The sequence below is a fragment of the Pelophylax lessonae genome, assembly GCF_965119305.1.
Source record: "Pelophylax lessonae genome assembly, chromosome: 12".
NCBI lineage: Eukaryota > Metazoa > Chordata > Amphibia > Anura > Ranidae > Pelophylax > Pelophylax lessonae.
The window spans coordinates 10,930,639-10,954,891 of NC_138779.1; the positions used below are offsets into that span (position 1 = coordinate 10,930,639).

Sequence of the window (24,253 nt, forward strand, 5' to 3'; positions counted from 1 at the left end):
TGAAAGCAGAAAAATGGGCAGTTTGTTGTGTATGGGTGAGGGTCGAGGGTGCCCATGCTGACCCATGTCCACAGCCTAAAGCGCCTACAATGGGCATGTGAGCAGCAGAACTGGAGCACTAAGCAATGGAAGAAGGTGGCCTGGTCTTTTACATCATACGGATGGCTGGGTGCGTCTGCGTCCATTATCCCGGAAAGAGATGGCACCAGGATGGGAAGAAGACAAGCGGGCAGAGACAGTGTGATGCTGGGAAAGTCCTGCCATTCATGTGGATGTTACTGGACTTGTACCACCTACCTAAACAGTTATTCCCTGATGACAGTGATGGCAGTGGTCTTTTTTAGCAGGATAATGTGCCCTGCTACACTGCAAAAATGGTTCAAGAGGTTTTGAGGAACACAACGGGTTGGGGTTGTTGATTTGGCTTCCAAATTTTTCAGATCTCAATCTAATCGAGCATCTGTGGGATGTACTGAAAAGCTTGTCTGATCCATGGAGGCCGCACCTCCTAACTTACAGGACTTAAAGGATCTGCCACTGACGGCTTGGTGCCAGATACCACAGCATACCTTCAGAGATCTAATGGGGTCTATGCCCCGAGGGGTCACGGCAGCAAAAGGGGGACCTTCCTAATATTAATTGGGTGGTCGTAAAAAATATGGCCAATCTGTGTATTCCATCAATATCAATGGTCATGTGGCCATATTCGGCCAATGACGTCACGAGCATTCCCACCTCCTTGCATACTTGCAGCTGTGGGGGCCAGTAAGCCAATATGGCACATGGCTGGGAGCGAGAAGCCTGCCACCAATAATTATTGCCCCATCAATGGTCTGGTCTCTCGTTCTCTGCAGCTCAACTCCACGACCTCCAGCAACTGAAACAAGAAAACGGCTACCTGACCACGATTGCCAAGCAGATTGCCCCATACGTAAGATCCATCGCCAAGGTCAAAGAGCGTTTGGAGCCCAGGTAGGAAAGTTCATACTTTTGTGATGTGTTTTTTGGTTTAATCATTTATATCCAAGAAAGAATTCTAAATTTCTTTCCATCCTGATATCATTTTTTGGAGTATAAACCTATTCATTTGTTCCTTGTTGGACACAACCTTAGGTTTCTGACTGCCATTGCTACCCAATACACTAAAAGATAAGAAAAAGTTCCTTAATACTTAAAGCGGAGTTCCACCCAAAAGTGGAACTTCCGCTTTAGGTGATCCTAACCCCCTGACATGCCACATTTGGCATGTCATTTTTTGGGGGGGGGGGGGGGGGAGCGGGTACCTAGTTTTGACAGGTACCCGCTCCCACTTCCGCTCGGAGCGCCGCGGCGCCCTGAGCGGAAGTTCTCCTCAGCCCCTCCCTCCCTGCAATCTTCTGGGACTTGTCAGAGGTCCCAGAAGATTGCCGGCCAATCACGGCGCGCAGCGCGACTCGCGCATGCGCAGTGGGTATCCAGTTGTGAAGCCGCAAACTGTCACAGCCGGGTGCCCACAGCAGTGATGCCGGCGCCGAGGGAGAGGATCGAGGCTTCGGGTGGCCGCATCGCTGGACCGTTGGACAGGTAGGTGAGTGAAATGGCTGGAACTCCGCTTTAAAGAGGTTGTAAACTCTAACTTTTTTTTTTTTTTTACAACCTGAAAGACAAACACATAATGAGCTAGTATGCATCGCATACTAGCTCATTATGAAATACTTACCTTACAACGAGCCCCCGCCGTGCCGCTCACTCACCTGTATGACGGACGACATGTTCAGTCGACCGTCTTCCGGGATCGCGGAATCCGGCCATCTGATTGGCCGGAGCCGCGGTGACGTCACTCCCGCGCACGCGCGCGGGAGCCGACAGTCACGGCACGGGGCTCTGAAGGAACGGCACGAGCGGCCGTTCCTTCAGAGCGCATGCGCCAGTGACGTCACTGGCTGCATGCAAGCTAAATATCTCCTAAACGGTGCAAGTTTAGGAGATATTTACAGTACCTATAGGTAAGCCTTATCATAGGATCACCTATAGGTACAAGTGTCAGAGGAGTGTTTACTTCCTCTTTAAAGTGGTTGTAAACCATATCCCCAGTGAAGTGACTGGCCTCAGGTGATACACAGAGATTAAACAAATCCTTCTACATAAGTTGTACCTGTTTATCTGCTGTATTCACTTTTGTACATCCGTTCAAAGTCCAGAATTTATACAGCTTGTCTGAGAGTTCAGAAAAGAGGGGGCGGAGAGCTGAAGTTACATTAGTGAGAAGAAGAGCTCTGAAAGCTTATTGGAGGGAAGGGACACACACCCTTTCACACAGCACACGGGAATCTGTCAATTACAGGCTGTGTGCTGGCGCTCCCTCCCCTGTCCCCATTTATCATTTGGTGTCAGGAAAGCTTGTCAGAAGTGACTCATCAGAGGAAGGAGGCCGCAGACAGAAATGACACTTACACCAGTGCTTTAAGTGGCCCAAAAGAGGTGCCGATACTCTATTATAGGCCTATACATTTTTTTATACTGAGTACCGGTGCGTACCGGGCCACTTAAAGCACTGTGATTTGTATACCATTAAATTGTACTCATTTGTTTAGTTTATTCAGATTCACTCTGTCTGTCACAGTCACTCACCTTTGCTAATTTTTTTTTTTGTTTTATTAAAACGAAAAAAAAAAAAAAAAAAATATATATATATATATATATATGTTTAATGCGTTTTACCAGGAGATACAAGTACATGTAAAGAGATTCTAGGACTTACCTGAGATAGATTTTGAAAGCTCCAGGAGACCTTTAGTTTGCTACAGACACTTGACAGGCCAGGAGGGAGGGAGAAGGTGTTTGGAGAGCAGAGGGAGGAGTCTGGACATTTTACAGCACTCTTGGGCTGCACAGCTATCTGAACAGGTTAAACAACTGCTTATTATAATAAACCAGTCAAGTATTCTTAGATGCCACCACGTTTTGTTCACCTTTGTATTTCATAATAGAATAGAGCATTTTGTTTCCAACGTGCCATAAAGCTTACATTTACTTAAATTATTTTTTACTGCTTTACGGAACAGCAAGGTAGTGTTAATCATCACATTATATTAACCACATCCCGCCCGCCCTATAGCAAATTGACGGCGGGATTGTGGTTGTATTATCCTGACCGGACGTCATATGACGGCGGCAGGATAATACAGCTCTGCGCGCCCCCCGGCGATCGGTGATGCGAGGTGTCAGCCTGACTCCCTGCATCTCCGATCTCGGTAAAGAGCCTACTGACGTAGGCTCTCTACCATGTGACCAGCCGTGTCCAATCACGGCTGGTCACATAGTAAACAGGAAGAGCCGTTGATCGGCCTGACAGGCACGACCAAAGGAGCGCCGATCGGCGGCTCCCCTGACGGGGGGGGTTCGGCACTGGCAATCAGATCATTGATTACCAGTGCAGACCCTCAACGGGGGGGGGGTGCCACTAGAACCACCAGGGATGCCCACCTATGACCCCAGGGATGCCCACCTGTGACCCCAGGGATGGCAATCAGGGCTCAGGGAGCCCCCCATTGCCCTCCCCATCAGTGCTGCCCACTATTGCCCACCAGTGCCGCCTATCAGTGCCCACTAGTGCCGCCTATCAGTGCCCATTAGTGCCACCTATCAGTGTCCGTCAGTGCCACCTATCAGTGCCCATCAATGCCGCCTATCAGTGCCGCCTATCAGTGCCCACCAATGCTGCATATCAGTGCCGCCTATCAGTGCCACCCCATCAGTGCCTGTCAGTGCAGTCTCATCAGTGCAGGAAAAAACATATTTATTTACAAAATTGTATAACATAAACAAAAAAGCTTATTTTTTTCAAATTTTTCGGTCTTTTTTTATTTGTTTAGCAAAAAGGAAAAAACCCAGAGGTGATGAAATACCACCAAAAGAAAGCTCTATTTGTGGGGGGGAAATTACATAAATTTGGTGTAGGTACAGTGTTGCATGACCGCGCAATTGTCATTCAAAATGCAACCACGCTAAAAGGGGAAAATTGGCCTGGGTAGGAAGGGGGTGAAAGTGCCCGGTATTGAAGTGGTTAAAAATGTTTAAAAGACTCACAAAATGCTGTAAATGTCGGAATAAGAGGTATACCTCCGAAGAAGAAAGTAAATACTTACCTTTCCCGCAGTTCCAGTCACTGTTTGTCACACACGGAGATTCTCCTCGTTGCTGGACGCCTGGCTTGGAGAAGCTGCTGGAGGGAGGAGGTGGGTGGAGCCAGCACTCTTAGCGCACGTGGAGGAGGAAGGAGGCTCTGCTGTGGATGCTGGGGCCTCGCTCTCCTCCTCTCCTCAGGACAGGACAGGCGGCGATAGCAACCAGTGCACTCACTGTTTACACTGCGGCTGCTGTATAGGCCAGCGGCACGGCGGTGGGACTACAAGAGAAGCTTTCAGCTCCGCCGCGCTGCTGTGTGGTGGACCGTGGACTGGAGAGTGTGAGTACCAGTACGCTAAAAGCACGTTCTGGGCGCACGGAGAGGTGGCGGTACGCTCAAGAGCTTTATTCGGAAGTGGTGGTACTGGGTACCGGTGCGTACCGGCCCACTTAAAGCACTGACTTACACTGCCTTGAAAAAGTATTCACACCCCTTGAAATTTTCCACATTTTGTTATGTTAGAACCAAAAAGGTAAAAGTATTTTATTGGGACTTTATGTGATAGACCGACACAAAGTGGCCGTAATTGTGAAGTGGAAGGAAAATGATAAATGGTTTTCACATTTTTTACAAATAAATCTGTGAAAAGTGTGGCTGCATTTGTATTCACCCTCCACCCCCCCCCCCCCCCCAGGAGTCAATACTTAGTAGAACCGCCTTTCCTTGCAATTACAGCTGTAAGTCTTTTTGGGGATGTCCCTACCAGCTTTGCACATCTAGAGAGGACATTTCTGCCCATTCTTCTTTGCAGAATATCTCAAGCTCTGTCAGATTGGATGGAGAGCGTCTGTGAGCAGCAATTTTCAAGTCTTACCACAGATTCTCAATGTGATTTAGGTCTGGACTGTGACTGGGCCATTCTAACACATGAATATGCTTTGATGTAAACCATTCCATTGTAGCTCTGGCTGGATGTTTCGGGTCGTTGTCCTGCTGGAAGGTGAACCTCCGCCCCAGTCTCAAGTCTTTTGCAGACTATAACAGGTTTTCTTCTAAGATTGCCCTGTATTTGGCTCCATCCATCTTCCCATCAACTCTGACCAGCTTCCCTGTCCCTGCTGAAGAAAAGCATCCCCACACCATGATGCTGCCACCACCATGTTTCACAGTGGGGATGGTGTGTTCAGGGTGATGTGCAGTGTAAGTTTTCCCCCACACATAGTGTTTTACTTTTAGGCCAAAAAGTTGAATTTTGGTCTCATCTGAGCAGAGCTCCTTCTTCCACATGTTTGCTGTGTCCCCCACATGGCTTCTCACAAACTACAAACAGGACTTCTTATGGATTTCTTCCACCAATGGCTTTCTTCTTCTCACTCTTCCATAAAGGGCAGATTTGTGGAGCGCACGACTAATAGTTGTCCTGTGGACAGATTCTCCCACCTGGGCTGTGGATCTCTGCAGTTCCCCCAGAGTTCCCATGGACCTCTTGGCTGCTTCTCTGATGAATGCTCTCCTTGCCCGGCCGGTCAGTTTAGGTGGACGGCCATGTCTTGGTAGGGGCCTGGCTGGTCAGTTTAGGTGGATGGCCATGTCTTGGTAGGGTTGCAGTTGTGCCATACTCTTTCCATTTTCCCATGATGGATTGAACAGCGCTCCGTGAGATCTTCAAAGCTTGGGAGATTTTTCATATAACCTAACCCTGCTTTACACTTCTCCACAACTTTATCCCCTGACCTGTCTGCTGTGTTCCTTGGCCTTCATGATGCTGTTTGTTCACTAAGGTTCTCTAACAAACCTCTGAGGGCTTCACAGAACAGCTGTATTTATACTGAGATTAAATTACACTTTGGTGACTTCTGAAGGCAATTGGTTCCACTAGATTTTAGTTAGGCTATCAGAGTAAAGGGGGGTGAATACAAATGCAGCCACACTTTTCACAGATTTATTTGTATCATTTATCATTTTCCTTCCACTTCTCAATTATGTGACACTTTGTGTCGGTCTATCACATAAAAATCCCAATAAAATACATTTACGTTTTTGGTTGTAACATGACAAAATGTGGAAAATTTCAAGGGGTGTGAATACTTTTTTAAGGTACTGTACACACTATAGAGATATGTTAATGGTGTGGGTGAATGACCACCAATAAAAGGCACCGCATCCCTTGGTATAGGAAACTTGGAAACAGGTAGTGGGACTTTAACCACTTTACCACCGGAGGATTTTCCTGCTTAACGTCCAGGCCACTTTTTTCAACTTGGCACTGTGCGAATTTAACTGACAATTGCGCGGTCGTGCAACGCTGTACCCAAACGAAATTTACATCCTTTTTTCCCCACAAACAGAGCTTCCTTTTGGTGGTATTTGATAACCTCTGCGCTTTTCATTTTTTGAAATATTAATAAAAAAACGCGAAAATTTTGACATTGACATTTTCTACTTTGACAGTTAAAAAATATCCAATATATTCAATTTTTGTCATATATTTAGGCCAAAATGTATTTAGCTCCATGTCTTTGACAAAAAAATTCTCAATGAGCGTATTTTTAACCGCTTGAAGACCAGAAGATTTTACCCCATTCCTGACCAAGCCCTATTTTGCGATTCGGCACTGCGTTAATTTAACGGACAATTGCGCGGTCATGCGACGCTGCACCCAAATTAAATGTACGGTATGTCCTTTTTTCCCCCACAAATAGAGCTTTCTTTTGGTGGTATTTGATCACCTGTGCGATTTTTACTTTTTTTAAAAAAGAGCGACAATTTTGAAAAAAAAAAAACAATATTTTTCACATTCTAATATATAACATTCCCACCAAAAAAATTTACAAATCAAAATTTTTTAACATTTTAGGCCAATTTGTTTTCTGCTACATATTTTTGTTAAAAAAAATCACAATAAGCGTATTTTGATTGGTTTGCGCAAAAGTTATCGCGTTTACTAACTACGGGAAAAATTTGTCATTTTTATTGTTTATTTTTTTTCTAGTAATGGCGGCGATCTGCGATTTTTTTTTTTTTTTTTTTTTTGCGGGACTGCGACATTGCGGCGGACAGATTGGACCCCTAACTGACATTTTTGACACTTTTGGGGGGACCAGTGACATTACTACAGTAATCAGTGCTAAAAATATGCACTGTCACTGTACTAATGACACTGGCAGGGAAGGGGTTAACACTGTTGTTGATCAAGGGGTTAAATGTATTTCTAGTAATGGCGGCGATCTGCGATTTTTTTTTTTTTTGCGGGACTGCGACATTGCAGCGGACAGATTGGACCCCTAACTGACATTTTTGACACTTTTGGGGGGACCAGTGACATTACTACAGTAATCAGTGCTAAAAATAGGCACTGTCACTGTACTAATGACACTGGCAGGGAAGGGGTTAACACTGTTGTTGATCAAGGGGTTAAATGTATTTCTAGTAATGGCGGCGATCTGCGATTTTTTTTTTTTTTTTGCGGGACTGCGACATTGCAGCGGACAGATTGGACCCCTAACTGACATTTTTGACACTTTTGGGGGGACCAGTGACATTACTACAGTAATCAGTGCTAAAAATAGGCACTGTCACTGTACTAATGACACTGGCAGGGAAGGGGTTAACACTGTTGTTGATCAAGGGGTTAAATGTATTTCTAGTAATGGCGGCGATCTGCGATTTTTTTTTTTTTTGCGGGACTGCGACATTGCAGCGGACAGATTGGACCCCTAACTGACATTTTTGACACTTTTGGGGGGACCAGTGACATTACTACAGTAATCAGTGCTAAAAATAGGCACTGTCACTGTACTAATGACACTGGCAGGGAAGGGGTTAACACTGTTGTTGATCAAGGGGTTAAATGTATTCCTCATGCTTACTGACATGTGTGGGGGGAGGGAGTTCTGGGACACAGACACAGATCGCATGTTGAGCTATGCTGAATCCTGTAATCTGTCCCTGCCTGTCACAGAGGAGATCCGCCCGCTTTGTTTACACAAGCGGGCAGATTTCCTCAGTCTTTCCTCGATGATCGGGGAAGAGCGGTGGTGATCACCGCCTCTCCTCCCCTGGTCCGACTCCCACTGTGTCTAAACCATCTAAACACAGCGGTAGCGAGCCCCCGGCGGTGCACGCGCGCAGCCGAGAGAGGGAGGTATCTGGCGACGTAGGTCTACGTCACCAGACCCAGCCGAGCCACTCTGCTGCAGTAGCAGCAACGTGAGCGGTCGGCAAGTGGTTAAAGGTTCTCAATACAAATGACGATAAACTACATTTGTGTAAAAATACATTACTGTATTTATTGATACACATTGTTAAAAACATTTCATAATAGAAACATATACTGTACATTCTAAACATGGTCTTGTATTTATTTCCACAGCGGTATAACTGTGTAAACTCCCAAAATGTTTCGCCCTGCGAGGCTTCTTCAGGGGGAGAAGTAACCGATAGTGTTCTGAAAACAGTATCAGAAAAAGAAGAGATGAACATCAAGCTAGCATGACCTACAAATAGATCACAATATCAACAAAATGAAACATTCACAGCATTGGCCTTGTCATGCTAACCTATGATTTGTCATAGATCAATTTACAAGGCAGACAAATCTCAAAATGATTTCATATACCAGGCTTGCTACTCGATATCCAGGCCTCAATGAAACCGTACATTTCTGGCTCTTTCTGTGATTGCAAGACTATCTTCCTTATATACAGGGATTTTTTTCAGCAGGAACGCAGTTCCGGCACCTCTAGCACTGAATGTATGTAATAGAAAGGGGTGTGGAGTCTGCTGGAGGGTCTATTGATGATGCTGGCTGCTGGGGGGATTTATTGTCACTGGTGGGGATCTGTCTTTGAGTGAGGGTCTATTGTTGCTGGTGGATCTTATGTTGCTGGTAGGTCTCTTGCTGCTGGAGGGTCTAATAATGCTGGCTGCTGGGAGATCTGTTGTTTCTGCTGGGGGGTCTAATGTTGCTGGGGTCGATCTTTTGTTGCTGGGTGCGGTGTTTTGTTGTGTGTGGTCCATTGCTTTTACGTGGGGGGTCTATTGATGTGTGGGGAATCTATTGTTGCTGGGGTGGGGTCTTTTGTTGTGGGGGATCTATTTTTGATAGGGGGGTCTATTGTTGCTGGGAGGGTTCTAATGTTGCTGGCAGCAGAGGATCTATTTTAGTGCTTTTCTTGTTATTATTACCAAACTCCATACAAATTATTTAGCACCACAAAATGATACTTGGTTCTGTATTCTCTAAAAGGGGCTGTACTGGGAGGCGGGTAGAGGGTGAAACTAAGGGACAGTTCTTAGAGGTGGGTAGGGGGCGGAGACCAGGGGTGACTCCGAAGGAGGGAGTTCCTGCACCTATTCTCTGAGAAAAAAACCCTGCTTATATATACTGTATATTTAAGAAATAACCCCCCCCAGTATCGGCTATTTTACTAAATTAATATAGGGTTGTAACAATGTAAAGGCAGCTTAATGTTTCACTCCAGTAATGTGTACTTAGGTCCAATTGGGGATATACTGTAGACGTGGTGAAGACGACTTGCTGAAGTTCAAACCAAGCATCAGAATGGGGAAGAAAGGGGATTTAAATACTTTGAACGTGGGATGGTTGTTGGTGGCAGACGGGCCGGTCTGAGTATTTCTGGGATTTTCACACAGAATTATCTCTCGGGTTTGCAGAGAATGGTGGGAAAAAGAGAAAATATCCAGTGAGTGGCAGTTGTGTGGAGGAAAATGCCTTGTTGAAGTCAGAGGAGAATGGGCAGACTGGTTACAGATGATAGAAAGGCAACAGTAACTCAAATAACCACTCGTTACATCCAAGGTATGCAGAATACCACCTCTGAAAGCACAACACATCCAACCTTGAAGCAGATGTACTACAGCAGCAGGCGACCACATCGGGCGCCACTCCTGTCAGCTAAGAACAGGAAACTGAGTCTACAATTCGCACAGGATCACCAAAATTGGAAAAACTTTGCTCTGATGAGTCTGCATTTCAGCTGCGACATTCAGATGGTGGGGTCAGATTTTGGCACATGGATCCATCCTGCCTTCTATCACCGGTTCAGGCTGGTGGTGTAATGGTGTGGGGGAGGAGGGGGGGGGGGGTGATGGTTCAGGCTAGTGGTGGTGGTGTAATGGTGTGGGGGAGGAGGGGGGGAGGTAACGGTTCAGGCTGGTGGTGGTGGTGTAATGGTGTGGGGGAGGGGGGGGTGATGGTTCAGGCTGGTGGTGTAATGGTGTGGGGGAGGAGGAGGGGGGGGGGGTAATGGTTCAGGCTGGTGGTGGTGGTGTAATGGTGTGGGGGAGGGGGGGGGGGTGATGGTTCAGGCTGGTGGTGTAATGGTGTGGGGGAGGAGGAGGGGGGGGGGTAATGGTTCAGGCTGGTGGTGGTGGTGTAATGGTGTGGGGGAGGAGGAGGGGGGGGTAATGGTTCAGGCTGGTGGTGGTGGTGTAATGGTGTGGGGGAGGAGGGGGGGTAATGGTTCTGGCTGGTGGTGTAATGGTGTGGGGGAGGAGGGGGGAGGGGTAACGGTTCAGGCTGGTGGTGGTGGTGTAATGGGGAGGGGGATATTTTCTTGGCACACTTTGGGCCCCTTAGTACCAACTGAGCATGGTATAATCACCACCCCCTACCTGAGTATTGTTGCTGACCATGTCCATCCCTTTATGACTACAGAGTCCCCATCTTCTGATGGCTCCTTCCAGCAGGATAATGCACCATGGCACAAAGCTCCAATCATCTCACCACTGGTTTCTTCACCATGACAATGAGGTCACTGTCCTCCAATGGCCTCCACACTCCCCACATCTCATCCAATAGACCACCTTTGGGATGTGGTGGAAAGGGAGATTGGCATCATGGATGTGCAGCCAACAAATCTGCAGCAACTGTGTGATGCTATCATGTCACTATGGAACAAAATCTCTGAGGAACGTTTCCCGCCCCTTGTTGTATCTATGCCATCAAGAATGAAGGCAAAAGGGGGGTCCAACCCGCTACTAGCAAGGAGGACCTAATAAAGTGGCCGGAAAGCGTATTTCTTAGTGTCTATATATTATTTGTTATATGGTTAATGAGATTGTAAATTCACAGTGTTGGCCAATTCTAGCTGACCCTTTAAGAAAGGTAGTTTACCCTTTATAATTCTTCTGTATTTATTGTCGTTTTTTCAATTGTTCTATATTTATGTCTTTTGATTTTTCATTTACTCGGCTCTTGATATGAGATCGCACGGACGCCCAGGCAGCATGTATAAGATTTTCTTTGTCTAAGCAGCACCAGTCTTGTGGCACTGACTCCCTGTTTGCCCTGAAGCTCCTGATACTGTTTTCAGAACACTAGAGGTTATTTCTTGAAGAAGCCTCACACTGCGAAACATGTTGGGAGTTGACACAGTTATATCGCTGTGGAAATAACAATGAGACCGTGTTTAAAACGTATATACTGTATATTTTGATTATGAAATGTTTTTAACAATGTGTATCAATATATATTGTTATTTTTTCAAAATAAACGCTCTTTTTTTGTTTATAGCGCAAAAAGTAAAAATCGCACAGGTGATCAAAGACCACCAAAAGAAAGCTCTGTTTGTGGTAAAAAAAAGGACGTAAATTACGTTTGGGTACGGCGTCGCATGACCGCGCAATTGTCAGTTAAAGTCGCACAGCGCCGAATCGCAAAAAGTGGCCTGGATGTAAGACAGCAAAATCCTCCGGTGGTAAAGTGGTTAAAGGTGCTCAATCCATACAATGATAAGCTACATTTGTCTAAAAATACATTATTTTTAACATTTTTTTATATGAAATTCCCCCCAAAAAAGATGTAAAAACCAATTTTTTTTTACATTTTTGGCCAATTTGTTTTCTGCTACCTATGTTTGGTAAAAAAAATCGCAATAAGCGTATTTTGATTGGTTTGCGCAAAAGTTATTGCGTTTACTAACTAAGGGAAAGATTTTTGTCATTTTTGGTGTTTTTTTTTTAACGAGTAATGGCGGCGATCTGCGATTTTTTTTTGCGGGACTGCGACATTGCGGCGGACAGATCGGACCCTTGACTGACATTTTTGACACTTTTGGGGGGGCCAGTGACATTACTACAGTAATCAGTGCTATATATATGCACTGTTACTGTAAAAATGACACTGGCAGGGAAGGGGTTAATTTTATTGGAGAGGGAGGGGTTAATGTATGCCTGGTGCTTACTAACTAACGTGTGGGGGGGGAGGTGACTGTGTGACACAGGGACAGATCCAGGGTTCAGCTATGCTGAACCCTGCAATCTGACCCTGCCTGTCACTTAGGAGATCCGCCCGCTCTGTTTACACAGGCGGGCGGATCTCCAAACTAGATTCCCCGATAAACGGGGAAGAGCGGTGGCCGCCGCTCCTCCCCTGGCTTGATTTCCGCTGTAACTGAAAACAGCGGGAGCGAGCCTCCGGCGGCGCGCGCACGCCGCCGAAAGAGGGGAATGTCTGGTGACGTAGACCTACGTCGCCAGACGATAACGAGCCACTGTGCTGCAGTAGCAGCACAGTGACCAGTGGTAAAGCGGTTAAAGACCTTAAAATGCTTTTACACGTACAGTGACAGTAAAAAAAACATGCCTACAATGCATTTTAATAGGGTTTTTCTATTTCGCGGATTTTCACTTTTCGCGGCTGGGTCCGGAACGTAACCCCCGCAATGGAGGGGGGGTTTACTGTAGTCGTTTCCTCCCCAGTCTGACTGTCCCTGGCCCGCCCCTTTCATTCATTGGATTTACGTTCTTTCTCAGCATCACACATGTGCTTTACCTAGGGGGCGGTCTTCATGCAAATACACTCTGCCTAGGAACGCCCACTCCTCCAGACTGACCCCCACCTATCAAGACCTATAATATTTGCATAACCTCTACCATGAGCCAGCCCACGGCTTGTGTCAGGGCTGAGGGCATTTCAGAGGAGTAATGAGGCAGGAAGCTATGTACAGCACCGTGCCGGCCCCTCCCAGAAGCCATGATCTGCCTACATTGCATAAAGATAGAGCAGCACAGAGACCCAGTGATGACATCATTGGGACTAAAAAACTGTAATAGAAACAAAGTTTTGGTTAAAAAATGTATTAGCAAGTCGAAGGGGGGAGGGGAGGACTCAGGGAAGGCAAAGGAGTAGAGCATGTTTACTTGCAAGGAGAATTCCCCTTTAGATTAGTGAATGAGGCGATATTGTGCCAACTTCAGTAAATCAGAACTGAAGGCAAAAATCCTTTTTCTCTTTCGTTCATTGATGGACAAAGCTCCTGGTATTCATACCCATTGGGGTTATACTGACCCCTACAGGCAGGGCAGCCATCAGAAACTGTGGGGCCCCTTACACAGCTTTAGGCACACACATGTACACTCACAGATATATACACACACAGACATGTACGCACACACACGCACAGTCACATGTACACACACATGTACACTCACAGACATGTACACACACACACGCACAGTCACATGTACACTCACAGACATGTACATACATACACACACAGACATGTACATACATACACACACAGACATGTACGCACACAGACATGTACGCACACACACACACGTACTCACAGACACCCACCCACCCCCATGTACACACACAGACACACACAGATATGTGTACACACACACACGTACATACATACACACATGCACACACACACATATACATAAAGAGACACACAGACACACATGTACACAACCCCCCTTCAGTTGTACAACAGCCCTTACTTGTAAGGTGGTCTTCCCATCTCCTGCTCTTGTTTCCCCTATGTGTCCGTGACACAGAGAGGAGCTGCAGTCCGGGATACAGTACAGGCAGCACAGACCAGGAGTGCAAATGCAGGAAGTAGCCAGAGGTGGCAGTAAAGAGACCGATGTGAGCTCAATGACACAGAGACGCAGCATCTGCCGACTCGCACTCAAAAACCCAGGGCAGTCACGGAGCACCGCTGCACCCACACCCGCCTTTTCCCATCCTCGCTGGGCCCGTCCAGATGCTCGGGCCCCTTACAAGTGTATGGGCTGTACCCCCCTGATGGCGGCCTTGCCTACAGGAGTAGAACACTAGGCAGAAAAAAGTCTGGCTAGGCCCATAGGCAGTCCCAGGGGGTATACTTCCTCTCTGCTATAGGCACTCCGTTTCTGCCTGGTCAGGAGTAAGGACCTAGTTCCTTGCTGGGATCTCTGGTCCTGTGAGATCTACAATCTACGCGCGCAGACCTCAGCTCCGTGCTAGGTTGGCCGCGACATAGCCCCACTAAACGGGGGCTGGCCTGCGAGTTAAACGCCTCGAGAGGTCGCATAAGACTGGTTCTCGGCCTGAGTTGCAGTGTTCCTCCTGGTCGACAGCCCACCCCCCACCCATTTTGATGGAGAGGGGTTGTATCTGGAGCTGTGCCTGCCTGGTTCCTGGTATAGTGAGTAGCTGCCCCCCTCTCCCCCTGGAGGGTTTTGGGGTGGACGTGGGCCCCTCCTTGGGACAGTCGGACCCCGGATTCCCCTCCTTCCTGCAGGCACTTCCCTTGCTGAGTCCCTCATCCTGCCCCCCCCCCCCCTCTTTTCCGCATACGCTGCGGCTGTTTGTGTGGTCTGGCCACTTTCCTGGGGTGGGGCCAGGTGCGCTGACTGGCGATGGGGGTCGGACGATCGACTGTGCGGGGGGGGGTTGTACCTGGTGGGGGCTCCTGCCAAGGCCCCCCCCCCCGGCCTGCCCAGATCTGTCCTTGAGGCCTGGTCTCAAAATCCTGGGTCCCTGTATGCCCTGTGGTGCCGCGCGGGGCTGCCATTTTATTGTAGCCTTTGTGTTCTATACGTGACAGCCATGTTTGTGTAGTCCGGCGGCCATTTTACTGTGGCTTGCTATTGAAAATAGCGGCAGCCATGACAGTGGAGCCCTGTGGGCGGCGATTTTGGCGGTGGGAGCCCTTCCTCATCCTCTGGTGCTGACTCTTGGATCATTTTACTTCCTGATCACCGCATGTGTAGTGTACGTTATCCTGGTGACTGCAGGTGCTTGTCTCTGCAGGTGGTGAGTATGGTAGGGTCCTCTCCCTCTCTGCTGAGGATCGCTGGTGCTTTGTGCCTGGCGACTGGGTGGTGCTGCCAGCGTGGTGGGGGTTGTCACTTAGCAGTGTTTTACACTTTTTGTGGGGTCCCCCTGGTGATTCATGGAGTCTTTGAGCACATTTCCCCACCTGATCCCTTCTCTGAGGCTGCGGGGCCCTCCGAGTCCCAACCATCCATGCACTGATGGCGGTCCTGGAGTCCCTTGTGTCGCGGGTGGAGGTGGCTCTCAGGCGATGGGCTAGCAAAAAGCGCCCCCCGCCTTTCCCTGTCTAATCAGATCCTGAATCTGATTTGGCTGCGCAAACTTGGGTCACCCTGCTGGGTCTGCAACCACGCGCCTGGAATCCCCTCATAGTGAGGATGATTCCTCCACGTCTGCAACCGCACACGAAAAGGCGCTGGTGGATGCACATATTTTATCTGTGCATGAGACCCTGAAGATGGAGGCGCAGGTACCCTTTGGCACTCACAAGCCATCCAGAGCGGCAAAGGTGTTTCCTTTCCCTGCCTATTTTGACAGAATTGTCGCTAAAGAGGGGGGTGACCAAAGCGTCCCCGTGGAGTCCCTAAGCGCTTTACTATGAGGAGTTCCTTCTTAAGAAGTGGACTGTGCTGCTGGTGGTGGACCCTCCGGTTTCCAGATTAAACAAGGCAACCATGATTCCGGTTGAAGAGTCCCCAGCCTTTTAAGGATCCAGCTGACCGGAAGGCAGAATCTGTGGCCTGCCACATGTACACTCTGGCTGGTTCAGCTCTGAGGCCGGTATTCACCATTGCCCTAGTGTCGCAAACTCCGACCGAGTGGGCTAAGCTCTTATGCCATGACCTGGAGGGGGAACAGCTCCCCCCGCCTTTGCCGAGCTGGCAGACCAGCTGGCCCAGGGGCTGCAGTTTATCTCTGATGCCTCTTTGGATGCAGCTTTCCTGATGGCTTGCCTCTCTGTTTTGGCAGTGGTCCTTTGGCATGTCTTTTGGCTCAAGTGCTTGTCTGCGGATCAGACTTCAAAAAAGGCCTTGACTGATCTTCCTTTCCAAGGAGGTCTCGTGTTTGGAGCTACCCTGTATGACATCATTAAAGGTCTCACGGGGGAAGAGTACCTTTCTTTCGCAGGCTACTATGGGCAAGGAACCTCATCGCAGACGTGGGCCCTCCTTCTCAGCTCATAAGAAGTTTTTTTGTCCCTAAGGGTCGACTGACAAGGGCTCAAAGCCTTTTAGGGCCTCTTCAGGAGGATCCAAACTAACCTGGTTGGGCAAGCCAAGATCGGTCTTCTGAACAAGGCTCCTTCAGCATGAAGGTGTGCCCTCACCTGTATCGGGGGTGGGGGACGTCTTCCCTGGTTTTGGGACCCGTGGACTTCCCTAGTGCAAGACAAGTGGGTTCATAAAGTCATTCGGTTCGGCTACAAGATCGAGTTTCACTCTTGTCCCAAAGCAAGATTTTTTCCTTCCAAATTGCGCCTGTCCCCAGACCGCTTACAAGGTCTGTTTGGGGCGGTACAAGACCTGTTCCTTCAAGGAGTGATTGTCCCAGTTCCGACTTTGGAACGTTTTCAGTTTTTTTTTTTTTTTTAACAAAAGTGGTACTTTAAGTTTTCAGGGTTTTTACTCAAACCTGTTCACAGTCCCCAGGAAGGAAGGCAAAGTGCGTCCAATCCTGGACCTCAAAGCGCTAAACTGCTTTGTGCTGGTACAGAAGTTCAGAATGGAGTCCATTCGAACGGTGTTGGCATCCCTACGTCAGTGGGATTTCCTCGCCTCTATCGATATCAAGGATGCCTACCTTCACATTCCAATGTGTGCCAGTAATCCAGCATTTTCTCCACCTTGCTATGGGAGAGGAGCATTATTAGTTTGCGATGTTAGCCTTTGATCTCGCTTTTGCTCCTCGGGTCTTCACAAAAGTATTAGACCCTATGCTAGCCCTGCTAAGCCAATAAGGGTATTGGGCTACTTGGACAATCTCCTTCTGCGAGCGGAGTCTCCCTCTGCTCTGGTGGACAACCTGGAGATCTCAATACGAACTCTGCGGGAGTTCGGCTGGATTCTGAACTTTCAGAAGTCTGCTCTGTTTCCGTCCACAAAGCTGGACTATCTGGGCCTGACTCTGGATTCGGCCTTAGCAAGAGTGCTCTTTCTTCTTCGCCTCCCGCTGTGCAATAGATGGTCATCCCTCCGGACTTGCATGCAAGTGCTGGGCCTGATGGTGTCTACCTTTGAGGCGGTTCCTTTTGCACAGTTCCATACAAGGTCCCTGCAAAGGGAGATTTTGACCAAAAGGAACAAGACTCCCCAGTCTCTGGAAAATCGGATCAAGCTGAGTCTGGGAACGAGGGAGTCCTTGATATGGTGGCTTCATTCTCCGGCGCTATTGCTGGGAAAATCCTTCCTCCCCTTGTGTTGGACAGTGGAGTGATCACCACAGATGCCAGCCTGTCTGGCTGGGGAGGCATCCACGGCAAGCATTCTGCTCAGGGGATCTGGACGCTGTATGAGCCCAGACGACCGATCAATGTCTTGGAACTCCGAGCAATCAGACTGTGTCTGGATCATTGGACGGATCGTCTTCAGGGTTTTCCATTGCGCTGTCATTTAGACAATGCCACGACCGTGGCTTATGTCAATCATCAAGGGGGGCACAAGAAGTGTCCTGGCAGCTCTGAAGGTAGCCGGCATTCTAAGGTGGGCAGAATGGTTGGTTTGTTCCAGTCCTCTCCGCTATACATATTCCCGGGGTGGAAAATTGGCAGGTGGATTATCTCAGTCTGCAGGCGTTGGACCACGGGGAGTGGGCCCTTCATCCGGAACAGTTTCATCTCCAGTTGCCACCTTGGGATCTTAATTTAGTGCTTTCAGCTCTGCAAAAGCCTTTCTTTGAAAATATTTGGGAGATTCCCCTGCTTACGTTGTCCCAGAAGGTGGACTTTTTAGTGGCTATCACTTCTGAGTGCAGGGTGTCAGAACTGGTGGCGTTATCCTGTCGTTCACCTTACCTGGTGATTCACAGGGATAAGGTGGTTCTTAGCCCATGTCCGTCGTTCCTTCCTCAGGTTGTCTTTGACTTTCATTTGAATGAAGACGTTGTGTTGCCTTCCCTGTGTCCCAGGTCTAAACATCTGAAGGAAATTGCCTTGCATGCCTTGGATGCGGTCTGGGCAATTAGGGTCTTTCAGGAAGTCAGACTCACTATTTGTGCTCTCAGATGGAACTCAAAAAGGGTTGTCCGCTTCCTCAGATGGATCAGACAGACGGTGGTTCAGGCCTTTTTAGTCAGGGGTCAGGTTCCTCCTTTCCCTGTCATGGCGCACTCTACTAGGGCGCTTAGTGCCACCCTGGCCTTCCGTCATCAGGCGTCAGTGACGCAGGTTTTCAAGGCGGCCACCTAGTCGTCGGTGCACACTTTTACAAAATTTTATAAAGTGGATGTGTTGGCATCTGCGGATGTTTCCTTTGGCCGCAAAGGTTTTGCAGGCTGCTGTTTAAGAGGACCTGAATCCTCTTTGAGGGTGTATTTTTTTTTTCAGGTGGGCTTCTGTTGTTTGAGCCCTTGTTGCCTGGTCGGCTAATGTTTAGCCTTGGGAATTTTTTTTGTTGTTCCCACCCCTCATGTTTAATACTGCTTTGGGATGTCCCAAAGGTTATGAATACCAGGTGCTGTGTCCCTCAATGAACGAAGGAGAAAATGGGATTTTTGACTTAAAATCCATTTCTCTGATGTTCATGGACGGACACAGCACCCACCCCTCTGTGACGTTTTTATTCTCCTGACACTGCTTGTTACAAAACTGAGTGCCTATAGCAGAGAGAGGGAGTATACCCCCTGGAACTACCCATGGGTGTAGCCAGAATTTTTTTTTTTTCTAATGTCCTACTTCTGTAGGGGGCAGTATAACCCAGTGTTTATGAATGCCAGGAGCATTCATGAATACAGAGAAATGGATTTTAAGTCAAAAATCCCATTTTTCCTTGCTTGTGATTGGATTTCCTTTTGAAAAGTTTTTATTTTTTTTATTGTTTTACTTTGTCTCATTTCAGTGTCTAAGTTAGGTGAAAAACTACTTTAATAGTGAAGAAGCTTCATTCCTGTAGTAAATCAGTGATCAGTGAGTAGCTGCATTGCACACAGCTGAGATATATTAATATGTTATTATATATAACAGACTGAAAGAACCTCGTGAGCTGAAAGACGATGTATCTGAAAAAAACTCTGAAGATTCTTCAGTGATGGAGCTGCATGGAAGGTAACTTAAAAAAAAATAATAATATATTTATATATCATAAAATTAGAATATCATCAAAAGGTTTATTTATTTCAGTAAATTCAATTCAAAAAGTGAAACTCCTATATTTTATATAGATGTGTTACACACAGAGTGATATATTTCAGGCATTTATTCCTTTTAATTTTAATGATTATGGCTTACAGCGAGTGACACCCCAAAATTCAGTATCTCAGAAAATTAGAATATTACATAAGACCAATAAAAAAGTTGGATTTTTAATACAGAAATGTTGGCTTAGTGAAAGGTATGTCCATGTACAGTATAGTATGCTCTCAATACTCACAGTTCTGATAATTTTTGGGAGCCATGTCATCTGCTGGTGTTGGTCCACAGTTATTTATCAAGTCCTAAGTCAGCACAGCCCTCTAGTAGGAAATTCTAGCGCTCTTCATGCTTCCCTCTGCTGACCAGCTTTATGGAGATGCTGATTTCATTTTCCAGCAGAACTTGGCACCTCCCACACTGCCAAAACTACCAATACCTGGTCACATGATCATGGTATCACTGTGCATGATTGGCCAGCAAACTCGCCTGACCTAAACCCCATAAAGAATCTGTGGGGTATTGTCAAGAGGAAGATGAGACACCAGACCCAACAATGCAGACGAGCTGAAGGCCTCTATCAAAGCAACCCGGGCTTCCATAACACCTCAGCAGTGCCACAAGCTGATCGCCTCCATGCCACGCTGCATTGATGCAGTAATTCATGCAAAAGGAGGCCCGACCAAGTATTGAGTGCATCCTATACTGTACATGGACAGACTTTTCACTGAGCCAACATTTCTGTATTAAAAATACTTTTTTTTAATGGTCTTATGTAATATTCTAATTTTCTGAGATACTGAATTTTGTGGTGTCACTCGCTGTAAGCCATACAACATATGAGTTTCACTTTTTGAATTGAATTACTGAAATAAATTAACTTTTTGATATTCTAATTTTATGAGACGAAATCATTTTTGCATGGTTACCCTGCCACATTTAAAGAAGAACTCCAGGATCAAACAATCTTTGGATTGGGGTATTAATACAATGCTCAAAACAATTTTTTCCTTGGATCCCACTTGGAGCCCAGTTGGATCACATATCCTCACCACATCTGCAGGTAAAACTTGCAATTACACCTATACCTGTGGAGCTATTCCCCTGCTGGCTGGACCCCAATTTACCGTATGAGGACATTTCCACTTCACCGGCAGATCCAGCAGCTAAAACCGGGGGCGTTACTGGACTCCAGCGACCGATTAGCACAAACTTTCCACCATTCACCCCCTTTCTTTTTGCAGTTGGAGCTCACAGCCCCGACACATCTCCGTTTTGAGAGGACTGCACGACCTTTCGTGCCCTGTGCATATACCCACATGGATATGCTGTGAGTTTCACCCAGCAACAGTGGGTCATTTATTTTTATTTTCCTACCTAAGTACGTTTTCCATTGTGTTATTGGATGCATCCATAGGTCATTACATACCACCTGACAACCGTACCGATCTTATTGTTCGATACATGTCTGGTGGTATGTGAGGTCACGCATGAGTTATATATACTAATATCTGGTTTTCTTGTCTTTATTCACCTTTGAGTGTATCAGCCAGTCCAGATATATTACTAGATCATCCTCATCCGGTATTGACCGGCTCCAGTCTCTATTGTAACATGTGTCTTATGCCACCTTTTATTATATGTTTTTAACCATGTTCAAATAGTGTATCTCTCCATTGCCTTGTATTTAGTCTTTTTTTCTCATTTTTTATTGGCACAAGTGCCTAAATAAAATTTACCGTTTTGCACTAATTTCCTTGCTCGAGTATCCTTAGTTGGCTTTCCGTGGGAGTGCTCCATGTTGGACCACTACCACAATTCTTGTTTTTTGCAATTTTTAATCAGAGTATTGCATCAAGTCAAAAAAACTCTTGGGATATTGATCTGGTCAGTTAAGTTTACCTGGACCCTATAGAGGTTGCACAGGCAGTCCAACTCCTCCGGGATGGCACATCAATACGTGCCATTGCCAGAAGGTTTGCTGTGTCTCCCAGTACAGTCTCAGGAGCATGGAGGAGATTCCAGGAGACAGGCAGTTACTCTAGGAGAGCTGGACAGGGCCGTAGTAGGTCCTTAACCCATCAGCAGGACCGGTATCTGCTCCTTTGTGCAAGGAGGAACAGGATGAGCCCTGCCAGAGCCCTACAAAATGACCTCCAGCAGGCCACTGGTGAGAATGTCTCTGACCAAACAATCAGAAACAGACTTCACTAGGGGGCCGGAGTACCGACGTCCTCTAGTGGTCCCTGTGCTCACTGCCCGACATCTTGGAACTCGATTGGCATTTGCCATTGAACACCAAAATTTGGCAGATCCACCACTGGTGCCCTGTGCTTTTTACAGATGAGAGCAGGTTCACCCTGAGCACATGTGACAGACATGAAAGGGTCTGGAGAAGCTGTGGAGAATGTTATGCTGCCTGTAACATCATTCAGTATGACCGGTTTGGTGGTGGGTCAGTGATGGTCTGGGGAGGCATATCCATGGAGGGACTCACAGACCTCTACAGGCTAGACAATGGCACCCTGACTGCCATTAGGTATTGAGATGAAATCCTTGGACCCATTGTCAGACCCAACGCTGGTGCAGTGGGTCCTGCTGGGTTCCTCCTGGTGCACGACAATGCCCGGCCTCATGTGGTGAGAGTATGCATCCAGTTCCTGGAGGATGAAGGAATTGATACCATTGAATGACCCCAACACTCGCCTGACCTAAATCCAATAGAACACCTCTGGGACATTATGTTTCAGTCCATCTGATGGCACCAGGTTGCACCTCAGTCTGTTCAGGAGCTCAGTGATGTCCTGGTCCAGATCTGGGAGGAAATACCCCAGGACACCATCCATTGTCTCATTAGGACCATGCCCCAACGTTATCAGGCATGCATACAAGCACGTGGGGGCCATACAAACTACTGAGGACCATTCTGAGTTGCTGCAATGAAATATAAGTAAAATGGACTCGCCTGCTGCATCATTTTTTTCACTTTGATTTTTGGGGCGTCTTTGAATTCAGCCCTCTGTAGGGTGATAATTTTAATTTTCATCAAACGATGTGGCATCCTTTCCTTTCTAACACATTATCCAGTCCATACCAGTATAGATCCTAACACATTACTCAGTCCATACCAGTATAGATCCTAACACATTACTCAGTCCATACCAGTATAGATCCAACACATTACCCAGTCCATACCAGTATAGATCCTAACACATTACCCACTCCATACCAGTATAGATCCTAACACATTACCCAGTCCATACCAGTATCGATCCTAACACAGGGCTTGACAAATTTGCCTGAAATCTAGGAGCCAGCTAAAAAAGTTAGTTTTTTTAAACTAACAACCAAGCTTTATTTAATAAAACGGATACTAAATTTACACATAAATACGACTAGAACCCCACTCTCCTCTATAGCGCAATTGGATGGAAACAGACTGTCTGTCTTTTTCCATCCGATGCCATTTGATCCGATCCTCCGATTACCGCTCCATAGAGGAGAATGAGGGGTCCGATCAGGTCTGTCTGAAAAACTGACAGGCGGACCCGATCAGACAGCCCGTGTGAAAGGGGCCTTCGGCTGTGGCATGGCGATGAGGAAAAACAAAAAAAAAAAAAAAAAATATATATATATATATATATATATATATATATATATATATATATATATATATATATAAACATTCTTTTTTTTTTTTCAATTATTAAAAAAAAAAATGATAGATTATATATATATATATATATATATATATATATATATATATATATATATATATAGAGATATATATATATATATATAGAGATATATATATATATATATATAGAGATATATATCATTTTTTTTTAAGAATTGAAAAAAAAAGGATGTTTTGTTTTTTTTTTTTTTTTAATAATTAAAAAAAAAAGAAAAAATGTATTATTTTTTTTTTTTTTTTAATTTAAAAAATAAATTAATAATAATAACCACACTCCCTGTCCACTTACCTTTAAGCAAAGGTAACTGGACAGAGAGATGAAGCCTGCAAAAACTTCCCATCTCCTTCCAAAGAGCAGATGAGAAGGAAGGCATTGAGAACATGCATTACTCCCGGCCACCACAAGAGGGCGCCAGTTCCCCTAGCCTCTCATCTAACAGAAGAAGGCCGAAAAGCCGGGGCCTCAATTTATATACGGCGTGGAAGTCCGTGCACTCGGGAAAGAAGGTGGGGGCGCAAAAGGGACAGGACACCTCCTGCAGGGCCCCCCAGGCGCCAGGTCGCTAATTCTAGTCGCAAATGCGACCTGGCGCCCGGGGTTTGTCGAGGCCTGTCCTAACACATTACTCAGTCCATACCAGTATAGATCCTAACACATTACTCAGTCCATACCAGTATAGATCCTAACACATTACCCAGTCCATACCAGTATAGATCCTAACACATTACCCAGTCCATACCAGTATAGATCCTAACACATTACTCAGTCCATACCAGTATAGATCCTAACACATTACCCAGTCCATACCAGTATAGATCCTAACACATTACTCAGTCCATACCAGTATAGATCCTAACACATCAGTGCTGCATATTAATCTCTCCTCATCAGTGCTGCATATTAGTTTTTGCTCATCAGTGCTGCATATTATTCTCTGCTCATCAGTGCTGCATATTAGTCTCTGCTCATCAGTGCTGCATATTATTCTCTGCTCATCAGTGCTGCCCATCAGTGCCCATAAAGGCTGCCCA

At 46.5% G+C, this 24,253-nt stretch overlaps 1 protein-coding gene across 2 annotated transcripts in view; it reads left to right on the forward strand.

The window, feature by feature from the left end:
- RNF207 (ring finger protein 207) overlaps positions 1-24,253 on the forward strand; it is a gene marked incomplete at its 5' end in the record, with an annotated part of 137,641 nt that overhangs the window by 106,653 nt on the left and 6,735 nt on the right. For both annotated transcript variants that reach the window (XM_082273313.1, XM_082273314.1), the window contains 2 exons: positions 855-972; positions 19,360-19,440. In XM_082273313.1, the coding sequence (XP_082129439.1) occupies positions 855-972; positions 19,360-19,440 (199 nt within the window). The remainder of the gene's footprint in view (positions 1-854; positions 973-19,359; positions 19,441-24,253) is intronic.